The following is a 20,927-nucleotide window of genomic DNA, read 5'->3' as shown; positions in this document are numbered from 1 at the left end:
GAAGTCCTCCTCTTCCTCCCGCTGTTCTGCTCAAGTGCCCTGTCCTGCCTGTGCTCCAGCAGGTAGACTAGAGGGATAGTGTCACTGATGCATGCATCATCCCGGCTCACCATCCTTGTTGACAGGGTTCGTACGGTCATGAAAATCCTGGAAAAGTCATGGGATTTTGACATGACACTTTCCAGGCCTGGAAAAGTCCTGGAAAATGAGTAAACCCACTAAGTTTTGGAAAAGTCATGGAATTGTGTTGTGCAACTATTTAATTTTGTCTCCGGGCCCCCTGTATTCTGTGGGAGCGGGGGACAGTAAGTGGACTGTTTTTTCTCTGTTTCGGGTTTAGGCAGATAAATCTACCGCAGTGCACTGCACAGCTGAAGCCTGGTCACTGGTCTCTTCAATATGAATAGACTGTGACAGGCTGGGAACTCTGCGGCGGATTGATCCGCTGAAACCTGAAACTGAGAAATAGTGCACCTACTGTCCCGCTCTCAGGGGCGTACCAGCGGGGGGGGGGGGGTGCGTACACTGGGGGGTGTCAGGGCCGAGCCGCCCGCATCTCGGCACGGGGGGGGGGGTGTCAGGCTGGTGTCCGTCGGGCCGCCCGCATCTCCGTGTGAATAAGGCAGCTGCAGTGGCAGGAAGAAGGTCAGTGAGAGTGCCTGAGGAGGGGGATGGGATGGGACAGCTGCATAGAGATGAATTGAACTTTCCATATTCCTCATGCCTCATGTCGCTGAATGCTTGTTACGCCTCCTCCTCAGAAGCTGCACTAGGAATATGGAAAGTTCAATTCATCTATATGCAGCTGCCCCATCCCCCTCCTATACAACTTCCTTTGCTGGCCCCCCTCAGTGCTATTAACCCCCCCCCCCAGTGCTCTTTACCTCCCCCCTGCTCTTAGCCCCCTCCGTGCTCTTAGTCTGGCTCCCCCAGTGCTCTCCACCTCCCTGGCTCCCCCCTCAGTGATTTCCTGTTCCCCCCAGACAGTGCTCTCCAGTTCCCCCCCTCCCCCTGTGCTCTCCATCCCCCATGTCCGCAGTCTCTGACCATCTCTTCTACCATGTCCGCAGTCTCTGACCTTCTCTTCTACCATGTCCGCAGCCTTTGACCATCTCCTGTACCATGTCTGCAGCCTTTGAAAATCTCTTGTACCATGTCCGCATCCTCTGACCACCTCCTGTACCATGTCCACAGCCTTTTACCACCTCCTGTATCATGTCTGCAGCCTCCAACCACCTCCTGTACCATGTCCGCAGCCTCCAACCACCTCCTGTACCATGTCCACAGCCTTTTAAAATCTCCTGTACCTTGTCCACAGCCTCTGACCACCTCCTGTACCATGTCCACAGCCTCTAACCATCTCTTCTATCATGTCCGTAATCTCTGACCATCTCTTGTCTTTTATCATGTCTGCAGTCTCTGAGGGGTTCTGGAGAGGAGTCAAAAGTGGGAGTGCTGTCGGGATGGGGATCACAGGAGAAGTCAGACATGTGTGGACTGGGGAGAGGAGACTACAGGATAAAACCAGAGCATGGTGCACCTAAGAGGAGGTCAGTGACAGTGCTGCCCGGCCAGTCTGAGGGGGGGGGGGTCACTGATGTAATCGGGCACTGTTATAAAGGTTCCTCCTTATATCAGGACCCCCCCCTCCCTTCCTTAGTGCATTCACTGTGTGGAAAGTGGTCTCTTGTCACCAGAGTCCCCCCTACATCAGAGTTCTCAGCTTTTTCACCCGTGCGCCTGAAGTGACACCCGCTCCCAGCTGCGGCAGTGGTGCTTCCATCTCATCCACTGTAAAACAAGGCACCATTTTGAGTCGCGCTGTATCCAGAAATGAAACCCTAACTGCAGAGGTACTGTACATTACAAAGATTGTCATTTATTTTAGTAAAAATATGCTGGGTGTGACATGGATTTTCTTCTTATTTAACATGTATACATAGACATTTCATGAAACTTTAGGTCATGAATATTTACGTGAAGTCATGGAAAGGTCATGGAATTTTATTGGTAAAAATGTGTATGAACCCTGTTGTTGCCTCTTCAAATGGTGAGAGGACGATGCATGCATCCTTTATCAAAAGCCTTTGGCGTGGCAAAACAAAGCCAAGTTCCCCTGACCCTGTCCTTGTGCCATACTCAAACAGGTACTCATTAATGGCCCTCTGCTGCACGTGCAGCCGCTGCAGCATTGCCAGGGTTGAGTTCCACCTGGTGGGCATGTCACAAATGAGGCGGTTGGAGGGCAGGTTGAATTCTCGTTGAACGTCAGATAAGTGAGCACTGGCATTGTATGAACACCGGAAATGGCCACAGACTTTTCTAGCCTGCCTCAGGAGATCTTGGAAGCCCGGGTATCTGGTCAAGAAACGCTGCACCACCAGATTCAGGACATGTGCCAAGCATGGAACATGTGTCAAGTGTCCCTGACGGAGGGCAGAGAGAAGGTTGGTGCCATTGTCGCATACAACCATTCCTGGCTCAAGCTGTAGTGGGGTCAACCATCTCTGAGCCTGCCCCGGCAGAGCTGACAGAATTTCTGCCCCGGTATGTCTCCTATCCCCTAGACAGACCAACTGAAGCACTGCATGGCATCTTTTTACCTGACTGCTTGCGTAGGCCCTTGAATGCTTAGGGAGCACTGCTGCCTCAGAGGACAATTGAGCAGAAGATGACATGGAGGAGGTGGGGGAGTAGCCAGATGTGGCAGAACCAGCACCAGCTTTTTGGAGGCATGGTGGCAAAACAAGCTGCAACACTGAACCCTGTCCTGCATCCTTCCCAGCTGCCAGCAGAGTTACCCAGTGCGCCTCAAACCCGTTCCTCTCCCTGTCCCCTTGCCTGCACAATCACACTACACGCTGCGGCTGCGCGAGCAGCCTTATATAGTGTGGGGCATGTACTTAGCCCCTGAGCCATGATTGGCTAAAGGCAGCCTGCCTTTTGTCCAATCGTGGCACAGATGATTTCATTGGCCAAAGCATGGAGGTCAGGTTGCATGCTTTGGCCAATCCCATAACGTACTGCACGCTCTGCGCACATGCAGTGCTTTATGGGCACTCAAATTTCCGGCAAAGAAGCGCATTTTTCGTCATTCGACGAACAATCGAACGGCCGATGTTCGAGTCGAACTTGGCTTCGACTCAAACTCGAAGCTCATCCCTACTGCCTACAAACACAGCCACAGATCCTGATCTGACAGGTGTGTAAATGCAGGTGTATGATCCCAAATACAGACACTGTGCATTCAAAGTCACTCACCCACACTTGCATACCTATCAAATTTGGAACTGTGGCTTTGTTCATACAGCTACTCTGTCCTCATAGAGTATCCTCTTATCCTCTGTGTGGCTTTCCCTGCAGCAGCTAAAAGCCAGCTAAAGGGAGCAGAGGAGAAGCTGGCTTTTACTTGCTAGAGAGAGATCGAGAATTGGTTCTGTAATTGCCCGCCCCGCCACCTCAATCACCCTCCCTGTACACTTCTGATATCGGCGGTCCTGGCTATGTGCAGTGCAGGGATGGGCTCAGAGGCTGGGCACAGTGTCCCAGATGGAGGGAAAGGGGAAGGTAAGGTGGGGGTACAACTGAAATCTTGTGGGGTGCAGCCCACCCCACCACCCCCCTAGATCTGGGCATGATACTTAGCTTGACTTTCTATTCTTGTTATTGTCCTTCAACTCTGACATTATTACTCTTCTCCTCTTCTGGAACACCAGTATAGTGATAATCCTGACAGCGATTTTCTCATATAAACAGAACGAACATGAAAAACTACATCTGACATTGCCTTTTATCCGACTGCAGTTACTGTCAGATCTCATCTTTGTTGCTCCGGGAGGATCTAAAACTCAAAGCCGTTTGAAAAATATAGCCAGAAATACAAAGAATTTTGTAATTGGTGGCAATGTAAATCCAGGTAATGAACAGCTAGGAGAATAAAGAATATGTGCTCTGAATGTTTTTGGTATAGCCATTTTTTTCTAGTTTTAGGTAAGGAAACCTGTGTCATTTTATTTTTTCTGTCTGTTCGGTTGGGGAGATTTCCCTTCACTTCATGTCCCGAAGATGCAAAAGGAATTAAGATGAAGCCTATCCAATTTTAGTGGAGTTTCTTTCTTAGAAAGTTTCACCCAAACAGATGGCTCTTTTGGAACATTTCCTCTCACCTCCTGCTCTGGTGACAAAACATTGGATTTCCCATCACTATTACTCATGTGGACAGTGGTCACCAGGTAAAATCAAGAGGGTTAATTACCCATCAGGGAACCAGATAGCAATAAACATCCAGCAGTTGTGTTATTGCTTCCCCACTCTATCCAAAGCTAGGAAAAAACAACTTTGTCAGTATATACACCTTAAATGAAGTATAACGTTAATCTAAGCTTGAAGAGGAACTCCAGTCTGTAAAATAAATAAAATAAAAGAAAAGTCAGCAGCTACAAATATACTGTAGCTGCTGACTTTCAATATAAGGACACTTTCCTGTCCAGGAATCCTGCGATGTCGGAACCCCGACCCGATTTGTCAATTGGCTTCAGGTGCAGATGCCAGCATTGTAAGTAAGGGAAACGACAGTGAAGCATTCAGGCTTCACAGCCGCTTTCCTACTGCGCATGCTCAAGTCGTGCTGAGCTTTCTGAATGGTCCTGCTGTCTTCTGGGACCTGTGAGTGTTCCTGAAGGCCGCAGGAGGGGGGTGGGAAGGGACCGGAAATTTGACGTAGACTCTTTACCATGTGACCAGCTGTGTCCAATCACAGCTGGTCACATAGTACACAGTAAGACCTGTTGATCGGCTTTCCTTAGGTCGTGCCTGACACGAGTAGAGGAGAGCCGATCTGCGGCTCTCCTGACGGGGGGGGGGGCTGTGCTGGTAATCAGATCATTAATTACCAGTGCAGACCCTCGGGGGGGGGGGTGCCACTAGAACCACCAGGGATGCCCACCCATGACTCCAGGGATGCCCACCATGGCCACCAGGGATGGCATCAGGGCTCAGGGAGCCTGCCAGTGCCCTCCCCATCAGTGCTGCCCGCCAGTGCCCTCCCCATCAGTGCTGCCCACCAGTGCCCATCATTGCCATCTATCAGTGCCGCCCACCAGTGCCCATTATTGCCCACCAGTGCCACCTATCAGTACCCATCAGTGCCGCCTATCAGTGCCCAGTAGTGCTGCCTATCAGTGCCCACCAATGCTGCATATCAGTGCCACATTAGTGCCTATCAGCGCCGTATATTAGTGCCACCCCATCAGTGCCTGTCAGTGCAGCCTCATCAGTGCAGGAAAAAACGTATCTATTCACAAAATTGTATAACATTAACAAAAAAACTTTTTTTTTTTTCAAACTTTTCGGTCTTTTTTTTTATTTGTTTAGCAAAAAAGGAAAAACCTTGCAGTGATCAAATACTACCAAAAGAAAGCTCTATTTGTGGAAAAAAATGACATAAATTTGGTTTAGGTACAGTGTTGCATGACCGCGCAATTGTCATTCAAAATGCAACAGTGCTAAAAACTGAAAATTGGCCTGGGCAGGAAGGGGGTGAAAGTGCCCTGTATTGAAGTGGTTAATGGCCATTCAAACCCCTTTATGTCAACTTGTGTGCATGTTATCACGCCAAAATCACCAGGGTATGTAAACTTTTGATCAGTCATTTGGGTAGTTTCTGTTGTCCTTATAATTTAAAAAGAGTAAACACAGTTGATTAATAATAAATGGCTTTAGCCAAGCACTAACCACGAGTGAAGGAAAAATTTTTGTTATCATTCATATTCTCCAAATTGCCAAGAAATCATAAATTCTGCCAGGGTATGTAAACCTAGGTGCACAACTGTATAAAGAGTGTCTGACACTCTTTATGAATTTCCCAGTGTGTTTCCCAAAGCTATACTGCATGCATTTTTGTTTTGCATAGATTGTTTAGTTCAGGGCACCAGGTTTATCACATGTCTCTTAATTAAGTGGCTATAGTGTTTCTCCTAGTGTACATTATGGTGCGGGTTTTATAACTAACGCTCCTCTGTTGTTTCTTTTGGCTTTTGTTCGGCTATAAGAGAAATTCTAGATGAGTCCATAGTTCAGTCAACATTTAGCCACACGCAGGCAGCAAAATAAAATCATCTTCAAAATATACTTGTTCTGTTCACATTTTACCAGGGAAACCACAGTGGGAACACATTTGGAGCCCTGCATTCTGTAATATAATATGTTATGTGAGGCTCTCCTTGGCACATGTGTATGCTGAATTCAGAAATAACTGACACATTAAATGATTACATGGAGAAGAACCTACATGTGGTATTCATAAAAGAGTACTTTTCCAAATACAGTTATGCTAAATGGGTTTTGCTAGTAGTTTTCATTGCATGCAGATGGAGAATTGAGCTAGGTTAGTGCTGGGTTAGGATCTGTGTGTGCATGTTATAGGTGATGCATATCTAATGAGAAGTCCAGGTTTTAAAGTACACCTTTGATGAAAGCATATGCTGATAGTACTGTAAGAGTGCTTACCATATGTTTAGTCACTATTTCATCATGTACTGTGTAGCATGATATTGGAGTTGTGTTTTTTTTTTTGTAGATGCTGACTTTTGTGTGAAGTCATTAATCTTAGGCTGGCCATACATTATAAAATTTTCTTGTATAACTTTTCTTTAGATTTACCAAAACCGTATAAAGTAAGGTCAAACCTAAACACTTTCAATTTGTATGTAATCAGACAGGCCCTTGCACTACATAGTTGAAGGTAAATCTAAAGGAAAATGAACAAGAAAATTGTATAATGTATGGTCAGTTTTACACTTTCTTTATAGGAAGGCCACTGAGTGTGACGTGTAGAATGTTTAGTTTAGGGATGCACTGATCCGATATTAGGATCGGATACCGGCGCCGATATGGCCATAATAGCTGGATCGGGTGATCGATAAAATTAACAGATCCACGGGCCGATCCGGTTTTGCTCTTTACATAGCTGTGAGGGAGAAGAGAAAAAAAAAAAGAGCCTCCTGCAAATGCCTGTCAGTCTCCCAATTAAGTAAACACAATGCATACAATGTATCTTTTCGTTTCGTCTGCCAGAGGAGGGAAGTTTAACCTCTTAAATGCACAATGTTATAAGGTATCTGCCGATACCGATCCGGAAGTATTATTTTGTTATAAGCTCACAAAACAGTACTTCCGGATCGGACTCGGGATCGGCGATTTCACAAAGCAAAAGATCGGCATCGGGATCGGGACCAAAAAAGTCAGATCGGTGCATCCCTAGTTTAGTTAAAAGTTTGGGAAGGTAAAATAGTTCAAATCAATTCTTGCAATGTGTAACTTGTACAAAAATGCATTGATTGTTACTATGGATTTAGGTGCCAAATCCCGAGGGTGCTTTAAAACCTTTCCTGAGAGAAGCATGGAGATCTGGTGTGAAAAAGCCTCTAAAGCCCAACTTTGGCCAGATCGTTTTGATTTATTTAGGTTAGAGTAGGGAAGTGTTAAAGCCTGTGTTAGATGTTTTATTGTTGTCTGTGTCCTCATTGGAAAGATTCCTCTTCATGTTGAATGTGGTTACATGGAGGGGAAGGGTTAGTACTCTGCTCCTGTTTGGCTGATTTACTCTCACTTCCTCTAGGAAAATGTCTCCACTTTTTGGGTAGAGCTTTACAATTACAGCTATGGCTAAAAAATAATGAATAACTTCTGGTCCTGAGTTCAAGGATTGGTGGGGGAGAGATATTGTCATGTGCCTGGTTATGCTTTGAACCCAAGATATACAGTATTTCTTCTGCTTGATCATGAAGCCACTGCTATGCAGAAGATTCCCATACACCATATAGTTGGTACCATTGTATATTTACCTTTAAAAATGACTTACTGTAGCCAATTTTCTAGTACATTTTCAGACACTTTAGATACTTTTCTATATGATGTTTCTGCCTGTTTGCATTATTTGTACAAAATAATTCTGTGACGTGTGAAACAAGACCCACAATGTTGCAGAGTAGGCTAAAAAATTGCAGAAATATTGCCATTTTGTTGTCGCACTTCAGAGCAACCATTAATTTTGACTTCTTCCATATAAATCTTGTGACTTGATGGCTTTTAGTGAAGCAATATTTTGCCCATGTAGGGCAAAGCAGCAGGTTCCTTTTAAATGCAGGACTCCACTGACCCTTTTATATTTGTCTTCCTTTTGCTTGCTCTACCACCACTGCAATCATCCACTGGAAGTAAGCAAAGCCCAGGCTTGCTTTTCTGTTGCAGACAATCAGGCAGTCTGGATGGGGTTTTGTGTATATAATTATTCAATATGGCAGCATCTATATTCAACCACATTGTGGAATGAATTCAGCGATAGCCATGGTGCTAACATGCTATTAATTACTGTACTGCTGCATGCCTAGGCACTGTTTCCATGATGATTAATTACCTTTGTGTTTGCATGTTTACATTCATACTTTAGTTAAATGTTTACCACATTTTATTTGGTTTAATTTTTACACTTTAAATACTGTATTGATTGAACTTTAAAACATAGAGCTGTTTCCTTTTCACACAAAATAAATCCATTTATATGTTCAGATCATCATTTCAATTCACTTCATTTGGTTTGAATTAGGCTAGGCCAGAGATAATCCCACCAGATGAGTCGGATTTGGCTGGAGAAGAAGAGGAAAAGGAAGTGGACCTTTCTGTACCTGGCTCCTCATATATAAAACTAATGGCACTAACGCCTTCACCTGTGTTACCAGGTAAGAAATGTCTCTCTGCTTAATTCAAAGGAATAAAAATAAATTCATCTACCCTAATTTGCATTCCATTTCTTAAACTGTTCTGACAGTTGCAGAGGTCACATAGCAATCCCCATGGGGGTTCATCGCAGCCCATTGAATCACAGTCACATTAAAACTGACTTTATTGTAGGCAGTGATACATAGGAAAATGAGGGCTGCATCTAACCTTAAAATGCCTTTTCGTTCTGTTTAAAATTAAAATATAACTCCACTTGTGCTTAAAATAGAGCAGTCTTCCACTGGTCAGCTATATGCTTTGCTAAAATTTTAGCAGGGTCTATGGCAGTCTAACCTGTAGCCATTTGTATTGAAGAACATACATGGATTCTACTTACGTTCTACTTCCTGCAGCTTCTTGTGTCCTGAGTGGGATTGTCTTTCTTCAGAAGTCACAGGAGATGTCCCATTGTTGTAATGAGAGTAAAACTGCTGAGCAGAAAAATATATTTCAAAGGGAGCTCTGTACATGAATATTGTATAGATCTTTGCAATACAAGGTACCCGTGTTTTAGGAAATCACAGCTGGCTGCAGATTACACTTGAATGGTCATTTTCATTATTTTAAATTACGAAATGGCTTGTATAGTAATGATATCTTTTGTTTTGATTCTTTAACACAGTTAGCGTTCCCTTTTGAAAAAAAAGATACAAGAAAAATGTGTTGAAGTTGCTTTCTGTCTGTCGGTCGGTCGGTCGGTCGGTCGATCTGTCTGTCTGTCTATCTATCTATCTATCTATCTATCTATCTATCTATCTATCTATCTATCTATCTATCTATCTATCTATCTATCTATCTATCTATCTACAGTCTTCTCTTCACTACATCCAAAGTCCTGAATTTTAAAGCTTGTATAAGAAAAAAGGGGGTGGAGATTTCTTAGAGCTGATTGAATGGGAGAGACACACCCCCCTTCACGCAGCGAACCGGAATAGAACTGAGGCAGTCAGTCTGCTGGAGATCCCTCCCCTGTGACCATTTTTTTTGGTGTCGGGAAAACTTGTCAGAAGTGATTCATTCAGATAGTAGAGGAAGGAGGCAGCAGGCAGAAATTACACTTATTGCTCTTAATTGAGACACGTACACACTATAGAGGTATTTGCTTTGTTCATACTTAAGGTCTGGGATTTACAACCACTTTAAATTTCCAAACATATTCTGCTAACCTTGATCAACAAATCATATTGAAGAATTGTGAAATCTTCTTTATCTAGAGTAATTGTAGTATTATCCCAGGTTTATACTTGCCACAGGACCTGACTAAAAGAGTTTAAAAGTTCACCATCTCAAATGTTGGGCAGCTTGGCATAGTTAAGGGAACATTTGTGGCTGCCCAAAGCCAAAAAAAAACAAACAGACATTCCAGGACACCTCTGCCAGCAGTCTCAGGAGGGGTTGGTATCACTAGCTTTAAAGAGAACCTACCACTACCATTGACCTACATTTTTAAAAATGACAAAAATTCCCTGAGGTCATTGCACTTTTTATTTAAATAAGAAAAAAAGCTCAATGCGCTTTGAATAACAATTTGAATATTCGGATTAATCTATAAATCACATTAATAAAGTAAGAATATTCTTTTACAGCTTTTAATGGTATAAGGCCCACTTCAGAGCCACTGCTTTTCCTAATGATGCATGTAATCTTTTTTTTTTTTTTTTTTAGCCTATGAAGAGTTCCTCTTGTCTCTGGTGAAGCAAGAAATGAGTCGTATGCCTCGTGGCATATATCATAATGCCCTCCGGGGTGGAACAATGCGTTCTGACCAGGGCAAAACAGTTGCAGGAATTCCTAGCTTTATGCTGAGGATGTATGAGAAGAACAAACAGCCTGGTCTGAAACCAGGACTTGCAGGTAATGATGTTCTTAGTCTGCCTCATCATTTATCTTCTCTTTCGTTCATTGACGGACACCGCTCCTGATCTTCATAACCATTGGGTTATACTGCCCCCTACAGGATTAGGACACTAGGCAGAAAAATAATCTGGCTACGCCTACGGGCAGTCCCAGGTGGTATACTCCCTCTGCAAACAAAAAACGCGTTTTCGAGGCATACGCCTCCTCTGAGGTCAGCCGTCATCCTAATAGGACAATGGACATTCGTATGGACTACTTCTGACACTCAGGTTTCTGAGTCCGATATGATTGATTTCATCTGCGTTTGTGAGTAGCCATTTTTATGTTACAACAATAAAGCCATTATTGAGGATAATGCGCTAGGTCGGTGCGCCCTTTTTTGTGTTTTTTGTTTGCAGTATTGTTGGACTGCCCCAGTCCTTTAGGGCAGCAAGACCATATCCATCCGAGACGCCTTTTGCAAAGTCCTGTGGGAAGAGCAGTCGGGGAGCCTCGTTTTCTGAGCGCAGGAGAAAGGTGGTTCTTTCACCTTATTTTGTTTGGAGCGGTATACTCCCTCTCCCTGCTATAGGTACTCAGTTTTTTTTCTGCCTAGTCAGGAGTAAGGACCTAGTTCTTTGCTGGGATCTCTGGTCCTGGCAAACATCTTTTTTAGATAGAAATTTTCTCCTGTTTTTTTCCTGTGAGATCTACAATCAACTGCCGGACTGGGCGACGAGCTGGATATTCCAGATTCAATGGTCACCCCAGTCTGGTCAGCGATCACACACAGACCTCAGCTCCACGCTAGGTCTACCGCTACAAAGCCCCACTGGACGGGGGCTGGCCTGCGAGTTAAATGCCTCGCGAGGTCACATCTGACAGGGTCTCGGCCTGAGTTGCAGCGTTCCTCCTGTCCGACAGCCCCCTATTTCGATGGCAAGGTTTTCTGTCTGGGGCGGTTCCCCTCTGGTTCCTAATATAGGGAGTAGTTGTCCCCCCTCACCCCCTGGAGGGTTTTGGGGTGGACGTGGGCCCCTCCTTGGGACGGTTGGACCCCTGGGTTCCCCTCCTTCCCATCAGGCACCTCCCCTTTCTACTGTCCCCTACCACCCACTCCACTTATGCTGGGGCTGTATAGGTGGTCTAGTCCACCTCTTGGTGTGGAGGCAGGGCGCTGTGCTGGCGATGGGGGCCAAGGGGATGTGCAGCCAGCGACCGGACGAATGGGTGTGTGGGGGCCAGGGCCCTTCGTCCTGCCTGTGTTTCTATGCCTGTGTTTCTATGCATGGCGGCCATGTTTGTGTAGTCTGGCAGCCATTTTGCAGTGGTTTGCCATTGGAAATAGCGGCGGCCATAACAGTGGAGCCCTGTGGGTGGCGATTTCAACGGTGGGGAGCCCCTCCTCATCCCCTGGTGCGGACTCCTGGATCTTTTCACTTCCTAAACACCGGAAGCTGGTGGAAGCACTGTTTTTTTTCTGTGTGTGAGACCTTGAAGATTGAGGACACAGCTGCAGCTGCGGCAGAGGTGCATGGTCCCTTTGGCACTCACAAGCCACCCAGAGCGGCAAAGGTGTTTCATTCCCTGCTTATTTTGACAGAATTGTTGCTAAAGTGTTGGGACGACCAAAGCATCCTTTTGGGCCCCTAAGCAATTCAATAGGCGTTACACCTATGAGGAGTCCCTTATTAGGAAGTTGACTGTGCCACCAGTGGTGGACCCTCCGGTTTCCAGATTGAACAAGGCAACCATGATTCCAATTGAAGAGTCCCTGGCCTGACAGGAATAGCGGAGGCTGTGGCCCGCAATATGTACACTCTGGCTGGTTCGGCACTGAGGCCGGTATTCACTATTGCCCTCGTGTTGCAAACTCTGACCGACTGGGCTAAGCTTTTACGCTGTGACCTAGAGGGAGAACAACTCCCCCCTGCCTTTGTTGAGCTGGCGGACCAGCTTGTCCAGGGGCTGCATTTTATCTGTGATGCCTCTTTGGATGGGGCTCCCCTAGTGGCTCGGCTCTCTGTTTCGGCAGTGTTCCTTCTTCGTGTCTTTTGGCTTAAATTCTGGTCTGCGGATCAAACCTCTAAAAAGACCTTGACTGATCTCCCCTTTCAAGGGGATTGCCTGTTTGGGGCTACCCTGGATGACATCATTAAAGGTCTCACAGGGGGAAAGAGTACTTTACTTACGCAGGCTACTAAGGGCAAGGAACCTCATCTTAGACGTGGGCCCTCCTTCTCGGCTCATAAGAAGTTTTTTTCGTCCCTCAAGGTCGACTGACGAGGGCTCAAAGCCTTTCAGGGCCTCTTCTGGAGGATCCAAACTAATCTGCTCAGGCAAGCCAAGAGCAGGCTTCTCCAGACACGGGGACAAGGCTCCTTCAGCATGAAGCTGCGCCCTCATTTGTATCACATTCCAATATGTGCTGGTCACCAGCGCTTCCTCCACTTTGCCGTGGGAGAGGAGCATTATTAGTTTGTGGCATTACCCTTTGATCTCGCCTTAGCTCCTCGGGTCTTCACAAAAGTGTTAGCCCCTGTGCTAGCGTTTTTACGCTAATGGGGGATCGTGGTACTGGGCTACTTGGACGACCTCTTTCTGCGAGCAGAGTCCCCTACTGCTCTGATGGAAAACCTGGAAAGTTTGGCTGGATTCTGAATTTTCAGAAGTCTGCTCTGGTTCCGTCCACAAAGCTAGACTATCTGGGTCTGACTCTGGACTCGGCCTTAGCCAGAGTGCTCCTTCCTCTGGACAAACTCCAGAAAATGGAAGGGTGCAATTTGTCTCCTGCTGTCCAGCAGATGGTCATTCCTCCGGATTTGCATGCGGGTGCTGGGCCTGATGGTGTCTACCTTTTTGAGGTGGTTCTGTTTGCACAGTTCCATACGAGGTCCCTGCAAAGAAAGATTCTGGAGAACGAAGGAGTCCCTGAGATGGTGGCTTCGTTCTCCAGCACTTCGGCTTGGCAAATCCTTTCCCCCTTGTGTTGGACAGTGATCACCATGGATGCCAGCCTGTCCGGCTTGGGAGCCGTCCCTGGCAAGAATTCTGCTCATTGGATCTAGACACTGGAAGAGTCCAGACTATTGATCAATGTCTTGAAACTCTGAGCGCTCAGACTGTGCCTGGACCATTGGACGGATCGTCTTCAGGGATGCCCAGTGCGCATTCAATCGGACAATGCCACGGCCGTGGCTTAGGTCAATCACTAAGAGGGCACAAAAAGTGTCCTGGCAGCTTGAGAGGTAGCTGGCATTCTAAGCTGGGCAAAGTGGTTAGTTCCAGCCCTCTTCGTCGTGTAATTTCCCGGGGTGGAAAACTGGCAGGCGGATTACCTCAGTCGGCAGGCGTTGGACCACGGGGAGTGGTCCCTTCATCCAGAGGTGTTTCATCAGTTGTGTCTTAAGTGGGGCATCCCCGAGGTGGATCTGTTGGCGTCTCAAGAAAGATGCAGGGGTTTGTGGCTCAGTCACGGTATCTTCTGGCAGATGCCACAGGCGTGCTGGTGGCCCCATGGGGTCAGTATCGTCTGATTTATGCCTTCCCTCCTCTCAAGCTTCAGCCAAGACTTCTACGCAGGATCGAGGCAGAAGGGATTCCAGCCATCTTAGTGGCTCCGGACTGGCCTCGTTGGGCTTTGTACGCCGATCTTGTTGCGACTTGTCGTCAACGTTAATTGGAACCTTCCTCTCAGGGAGGATCTGCTGTCCCAAGGACCAATCTTCCATCCTGCTTTACAATCGCTGGCTTGGCTGTTGAACGCCAGGTGCTGATGGATAGAGGTTTATCTGAGTCAGTGATTCCAACATTGGTAAAAGCTAGGAAATCTACTTCTAGGAAGATCTACCGCTGTATGTGGAAGACGTACATTGCATGGTGTGAGTTTCTTGGGGTTCATCCTCGCTCCTTCAATGGGGGGGGGGGGGTTGAACGGTAATTTGCCTTAAGTACCATCAAAGACCAGGTGTTGGCCTTGGCGGTCTTTTTCCAATGACCCTTGGCAATACACTCCCCTGTGCGTACCTTTCTTCAGGGTGTCTGAATTTTGGTTCCTCCAATGCGGTCTCTGTTGCTGCCTTGGGACCTTAATTTGGTGCTTTTGGTCCTCCAGAAGCCTGCTTTGAGAATCTTCGGGAGATTCCCTTGCTTACGCTGTCTCAGAAGGTGGCATTTTTGGTAGCGATCACCTCTGCTCGCAGGGTGTCTGAATTGGCGGCGTTATCCTGTCGTTCACCTTACTTGGTGATTCACAAAGTTAAGGTGGTTCTTTGTCCCTGTCTGTCGTTCCTTCCTTTAATTTGAATGACGGCATTGTGTTGCCTTCCCTGTATCCCAGGCCGAAACAACCCGAATGAAATGGCATTGCATGCCTTGGATGTGGTCCAGGCAATTTAGGATGTACCTGGCAGCTGCGGAGTCTTTTAGGAAGTCAGACTTACTATTTGTGCTCACGGATGGGCCTTGGAAAGGGTTGTCCGCTTCCTCTGCGACCATTTTAAGATGGATCAGACAGACGGTGATTCAGGCCTATTCCATCAAGGATCAGGTTCCTCCTTTCCCTGTCAAGGCGAACTCTACTCAGGCACTCAGTGCCTCTTGGGCCTTCCGTCATCAGGCGTCAGTGACGCAGGTTTGCAAGGAGGCCACCTGCTCGTCGGTATCACTTTCACAAAGTTATATATATATATATATATATATATATATATATATATATATATAGTATCATCTATATGTATCATCTATATATATATATATATATATATATATATATATATATATATATATATATACATATATATGTATACATATATATGTGGATGTGTTGGCATCTGCGGATGCTTCTTTTGGCACAAGGTTTTGCAGGCTGCTGTTTAAAGGACTTGATCCTCATTGAGGGTGTATTGTTTTTTTCAGATGGGCTCTAGTTGTTTTGGTTGAGCTCCTGTTGCCTGGTTGGCTACTGTTTAGCCTTGGGAATTTTTTTGCTGTTCCCACCCCTCATGTTTAACACTGCTTTTGGGACGAACCAATGGTTATGAAGATCAGGAGCTGTGTCCATCAATAAAAGAAAGAGAAAATGGGATTTTTTACTTACTAAAATCCATTGCTTTGATGTTCATTGACGGACTTAGCACCCATCCCTCTGTGATGTTGTAATTCTTCTGACACTGCTTGTAACAAAAATGAGTACCTATTACAGGGAGAGGGTGAATACCCCCTGGGACTGCCCATAGGAGTAGCCAGATTTTTTTTCTGCCCAGTGTCCTACTCATGTAGGGGGCAGTATAACCCAATGGTTATGAAGATTAGGATCTGTGTCCATGAATGAACATCAGAGAAATGGATTTTACAGTAAGTCAAAAATCCAATTTTTCTCTGTATTTCAGATGATGTAAGGCAGGGTAGATAATGATTAACACAATTTAGCTTTCCGTTATACTTTTATGCTCAACCTGATCCTGCAGTCTGTTAGCATATGGTCTACTGTTAATCTACTTGAACCGTTGACAGCTAAATAACCACATGAATGTAATGGGGCTGATTTAATAAAAACTGGAGGAAGGCAAATGAACACAAAATTGGAGTTGTTAACCATAACAACCAACTAGAATTCTTGGTATTTTTTTTCCCATAACGGGAACTCCAGTTCAATTTTGTGCTTATGCATTTTTTACCAGTTTTAATGCATTGGCCCTAGTTCTATGTTTCTAGTTTATTATGTAGGACTGAGAGGAAGATTATGACTAACTTATCTTGTTATGTTTATGCCTAAAGCCCAGTATATCTGTGAAATAATTCCATGGTCAACTGTGGATAATTGTAAGCCACTGCAGACAGACAATAGTAATAACCGTAAACTTGGAGGATGTCCCAATGAACATAAAAGACATTCCAGTTCCACCATAACACAATAAAAGATACCTGCTATCTACTAATGATCTCACCCATTTGTGCTAGGATATGTGCAGTTGTGAAAAGGGTTGGATTACATTTTTTAATGATGTAGCCTTAGTAGCGCCTATTAAAATAAGACACTATATTATGCACATTTTAGTAGGTTTCTCATGTCCTTTGTTTTATGTTGAATGTATTCTGTTAATTTAATAAGGTCAGTACAAAGAGATGATTTCACTATATTACTGGCAGTGGTCATGGTAAAACAGACATGAGAAAACAACTGTGAATGAATCATACGGTATAAACATCCCGCTGATTTCCCACTCTTCCAAGAAAACAGTGATTATATCCAGTTTCTTATGATTTTTATATCAAACAGATGTAATGAGCATAAACATAATTTATTACCATGATACTTATCTGTCCAAATCTGCATTTACTCATTAAAAAAAAAAAAAAAAAATGCATTCATTGTATGAAGAAAGCTTTTCTGTCATGTAGACATCATACATGCTTTATGGGTTTTCTCACCGAGTGTAACATTTTACAGCCGGCATGCTGCTGTGCTATGACCTGCCTGTTCAGACGGACAGAGATGGCAGACCTATCAATCGCTTCCTTGCCAGCAGGGGCCGCAGTTACCAGCAGATGTTAACAGCCCTTATACATGAGGTATGTGTTAAGAACTTCTAATGATGGCAATACTGATCTGGCTTTGACTGATTTATATGGTCACACGGTTATAATGTGCACCACGCTACTGCTGTGTTACTGTTATTAACACATTTTGTGTTTTAGGAAGAGGAAAAATAATTTGGGGATTTTTATTCATTTTGAAATAAAAAACAAATGTTGAATCCTTTGTAATATTTTATTTGCATGGTAATATCTAATTATTTTGTTAAGATGTAATTAATGAGAGCTTCTGAGCAATTCACTCACACTACTTAAAATTGTTTTTTCCTTCTCCTATGCTCAGCTTCTCAAACAAGCACTTTTCTGATTAATGAGCATTGAGTTATCTTTGCTTAGTTATAAGAGAAGAAATAGGATAGGAATTGCCAAACCATTTTTCTATGCAGCTGATTGACATAAAGCCACTTTTTACATTTTTCTCAAAAGCTGAAAAATATTTTCTTTCGTTATTTGTGGACACAGCTCTCCATTATTCAGAACCATAGGGTTATATTGCCCCCTACAGGAGTAGCACACTAGGCAGAAAAAAGACTTGGCTACGCCTATGGGCAGTCCCACATGGTATACTCCCCCTCTCTGCTATAGGCCTTCAGTTTTTTTCTGCCTAGTCAGGAGTAGAGTAAGGACCTAGTTCTCTGCTGGGATCTCTGGTCCTTGCAATTTTTTCCTTTTTAAATGGCTTTTTTTCTCCTGTTTTTTTCCCTGTGAGATCTACAATTAACTGCCGGACTGGGCAATGGGCTGGATGATCTATATCCAATGGTCACCCCAGTCTGGCCATTGAGCACGTACAGACCACAGCTCCATGCTAGGTCGGCCGCAACATAGCCCCACTGGACGGGGGCTGGCCTGCGAGTTAAACGCCTCGCAAGGTCGCATACGACCATGTTTCGGCCTGCTTCATAGAGTTCTTCCTGGCCGACAGCCCCCCAATTCAATGGCGTGAAGGTTCGGTCTGGAGCGGTGCCCACCTGGTTCCTGGTATGGTGTAGCTATCCCCCCTCTCCCCTGGAGGGTCTTCGTGTGGATGTGTGCCCTTCCCTGGTATGTCAGACCTGTGGGTTCCTCTCCTTTCCCTCAGACCCCCCCCCCCTTGGTTTTTGGTGGCCCCTGTGGGCTATCTGGTACCCCACCCCCTATCTGTGTTAGCGTGGTGGTTTGAGATAGTGACTGGGGCTGGTGGCTGCACTGACCGTGGGGGGGGGAGGCAGGGGGGGGGATTCCGCTGGTGGCGCGGCTTTTTGGCTGGGAGGGGAACTGGCTGCTACTGGGGTCCTGTGCCTCTCCTTGCTGGGTAAATGCTAGATCTCCTGGAGCCACGTACAGTGCCCATTTTGTCGTAGCCTATGTTTTTAAGTGGCCGGTGGCCGTGTTTGTGTAGTCCAGCGGCCATTTTTAGCTGGTCCAGCTTGCTAATTGGTGGTGGCAATGACAAGGGAGCCTCTGGGGCTCCTCCTTTCCCCTGGAGTTTACTCCTGGGTTTTTTCCTTCCCCTTGGACACCGCAAGTGGAGCAGTGCTTCCTAGCGCAGACCGGTGCTACTCTGATAATGTGGTGGCGAGTCTGGTGGGGTCCCTCCCTTTCTCTGGTGCAGGTTGTGGGGTGCTCTGCTTGCTGGTGACCCGGCGGTGCTACTGGCACGACGTAAAATCCATTTCTCTGAGTTGATTGATGGACACAGCACCCACCCCTCTATGAAGTTGTAATTCTTCTGACACTGCTTGTTACTAAACTGAAGACCTATCGCAGAGGGGGAATATACCACCTGGGACTGTCCATAGGCGTAGCCAGGTCTTTTTTCTGCCTAGTGTCCTACTCCTATAGGGGGTAATATAACCCTATGGTTCTGAATAATGGAGAGCTGTGTCCATTAATGAACGAAAGAGAAATGGATTTTATGGTAAGTGCAAAAATCCCATTTTCTCTTTTGTTCATTGACAGAAAGAGCTCCATATCTTCTTGACCAATGTGTTTATGCTGCTCTCCATAGGAGTAGGACACTAGGTGGAAATAAAATTTGACCATGCCTATAGGGCAGTCCCAGGGGGTATACTCCCACTTCCTGCTATAGGACTTCAGTTTTTTTCTGCCTAGTCAGCAGTAAGGATCTAGTTCCTTGCTGGGATCTCTGGTTCTAGCATTTTTTCATTTTTAAACAAATTTTTTTCTTTTTATTATTTTTTGTTTCTGTGAGAACTACAATTAATTATGTTCCTGTGAGAACTACAGTCAACTGCTGGACTGGGCGATGGACTGGATATCCTAGATCCTTACGGTCTTCCCAGTCTGGCCAGCGAATGTGACCTGACCTTAGCTCCGTGCTGGGTTGGCCGCGACATAGCCCCACTGGACGGAGGCTTGCCAGCAAGTTAAATATCTTGCGAGGACGCATAGCCCTGGTCACAATCCTAGTCCTGACCTGAGTCGCAACGTACCTCTGGCCCGCAGAACCCCCATGTCAAGATGTTGGGTGGTCTGCCTGGAGTGGTGCCCGCCTGGTCCCATGGTGCGGTAAGAGGTGTCCCCCCACCCTCTGGTGGCCCCTCGGAGGGGGAAGTGAGCCCCCATGGGTTAGTCAGACCCCCGAGTGCCCATCCTTCCCACTTTTACACTCCTCAATATCGGGTTCCCTCTGCGGACCACCCCCCCATTCACCCATACCCCATGGTGGGGGTATCGAGCGGGTGCTGGGGGGGCACACAGCCGGGGGCACAAACACATCACTTTTTTGGACCGGATGTGTCCTGGTGGGGGTCCCTAGCGGGTGCCACACCCTTGCTGTCCAAATGTACCTGGTGGTCCTTGGAGGGTCCCGGGAGCTGTGTGCAGCCGCCATTTTGTTATGGATGGCTGCTTTATCCATCAGCGGCCATGTTTTTGTAGCCCGGAGCCCATTTTCTTGTAGTTTCCTATGTCTTTTAATCGGCGGCCATATTTTTGATGTCTTTGGGGAGGTGATTTGGTGGTGGGCCTCTAGTAGCAGTTTCTATGAACTTCCTCTTCCTCTCTGATCATCACACGGCGTGCAGCCTGACACTGTGCATCCGCATCTGAGAAGGGGGTGGTGTGTCCCTGCTGAGGTTATTTTTCTCTGTCTTGCTGCTATAGCGATTTTGATGCGCTGGGACTTGTAGTACTGCTGGTGCAGTGGTGGGTTGGTATTTTTTTCACAGCAATTTTACACATTTTGTTGGCAGTTCCAGGTTAACCCATGGAGTCCCTGGAGCACGTCACCACCTGAGCCCCTCTCTGAGGCTGCGGGACCTGCGGGTCCCATTATGCTTTGTCTGCTATGACAGCGGTCTTGCAGTCACGGGTGTCTAAAGTAGATTTGACCCTCCAAAATACAACAAGTAAAAAGCATCCTCCGCCTTCACCTGCATCTTCTGCCTCCCCAGATTCTGAGGTGGATTTGGCCGCCGCGGATGTGAGTCACCCTACTGGGTCTGCGTCCACGCACCCTGAGTACTCTGATAGTGAGGATAATTCCTCTTCCACTACAGTCACGCATGAAAAGGCACTGGTGAATGCATTGATTGTATCAGTGTGGGAAACTTTAAAATTGGAGGACGCAGCTACTACTGCATCAGTTGTGACGGTGCAGTTTGGTACCCACAGAATCTCCAAGGCGGCAAAGGTATATCTCTTTCCCGCCTATTTCTACAACATTGTCACAAGTCAGTGAGGTTCCCCCAAACACACTGTCGGGGGTCCCT

At 46.1% G+C, this 20,927-nt stretch overlaps 1 protein-coding gene across 1 annotated transcript in view; it reads left to right on the top strand.

Moving 5' to 3' along the window:
- Nucleotides 1-20,927, top strand: part of FOCAD (focadhesin) — a 333,165-nt gene that overhangs the window by 199,539 nt on the left and 112,699 nt on the right. Inside the window, exons 19-21 of the mRNA XM_082243972.1 lie at nt 8,606-8,738; nt 10,444-10,632; nt 17,066-17,187. Coding sequence (XP_082100098.1) covers nt 8,606-8,738; nt 10,444-10,632; nt 17,066-17,187 — 444 coding nt within the window. The remainder of the gene's footprint in view (nt 1-8,605; nt 8,739-10,443; nt 10,633-17,065; nt 17,188-20,927) is intronic.

This window comes from Pelophylax lessonae (assembly GCF_965119305.1).
Source record: "Pelophylax lessonae genome assembly, chromosome: 1".
Classification (NCBI taxonomy): Eukaryota; Metazoa; Chordata; class Amphibia; order Anura; family Ranidae; genus Pelophylax; species Pelophylax lessonae.
The sequence above is the reverse complement of the archived record's forward strand: the minus strand, read 5'-3'. Positions and strand labels throughout refer to the sequence as shown.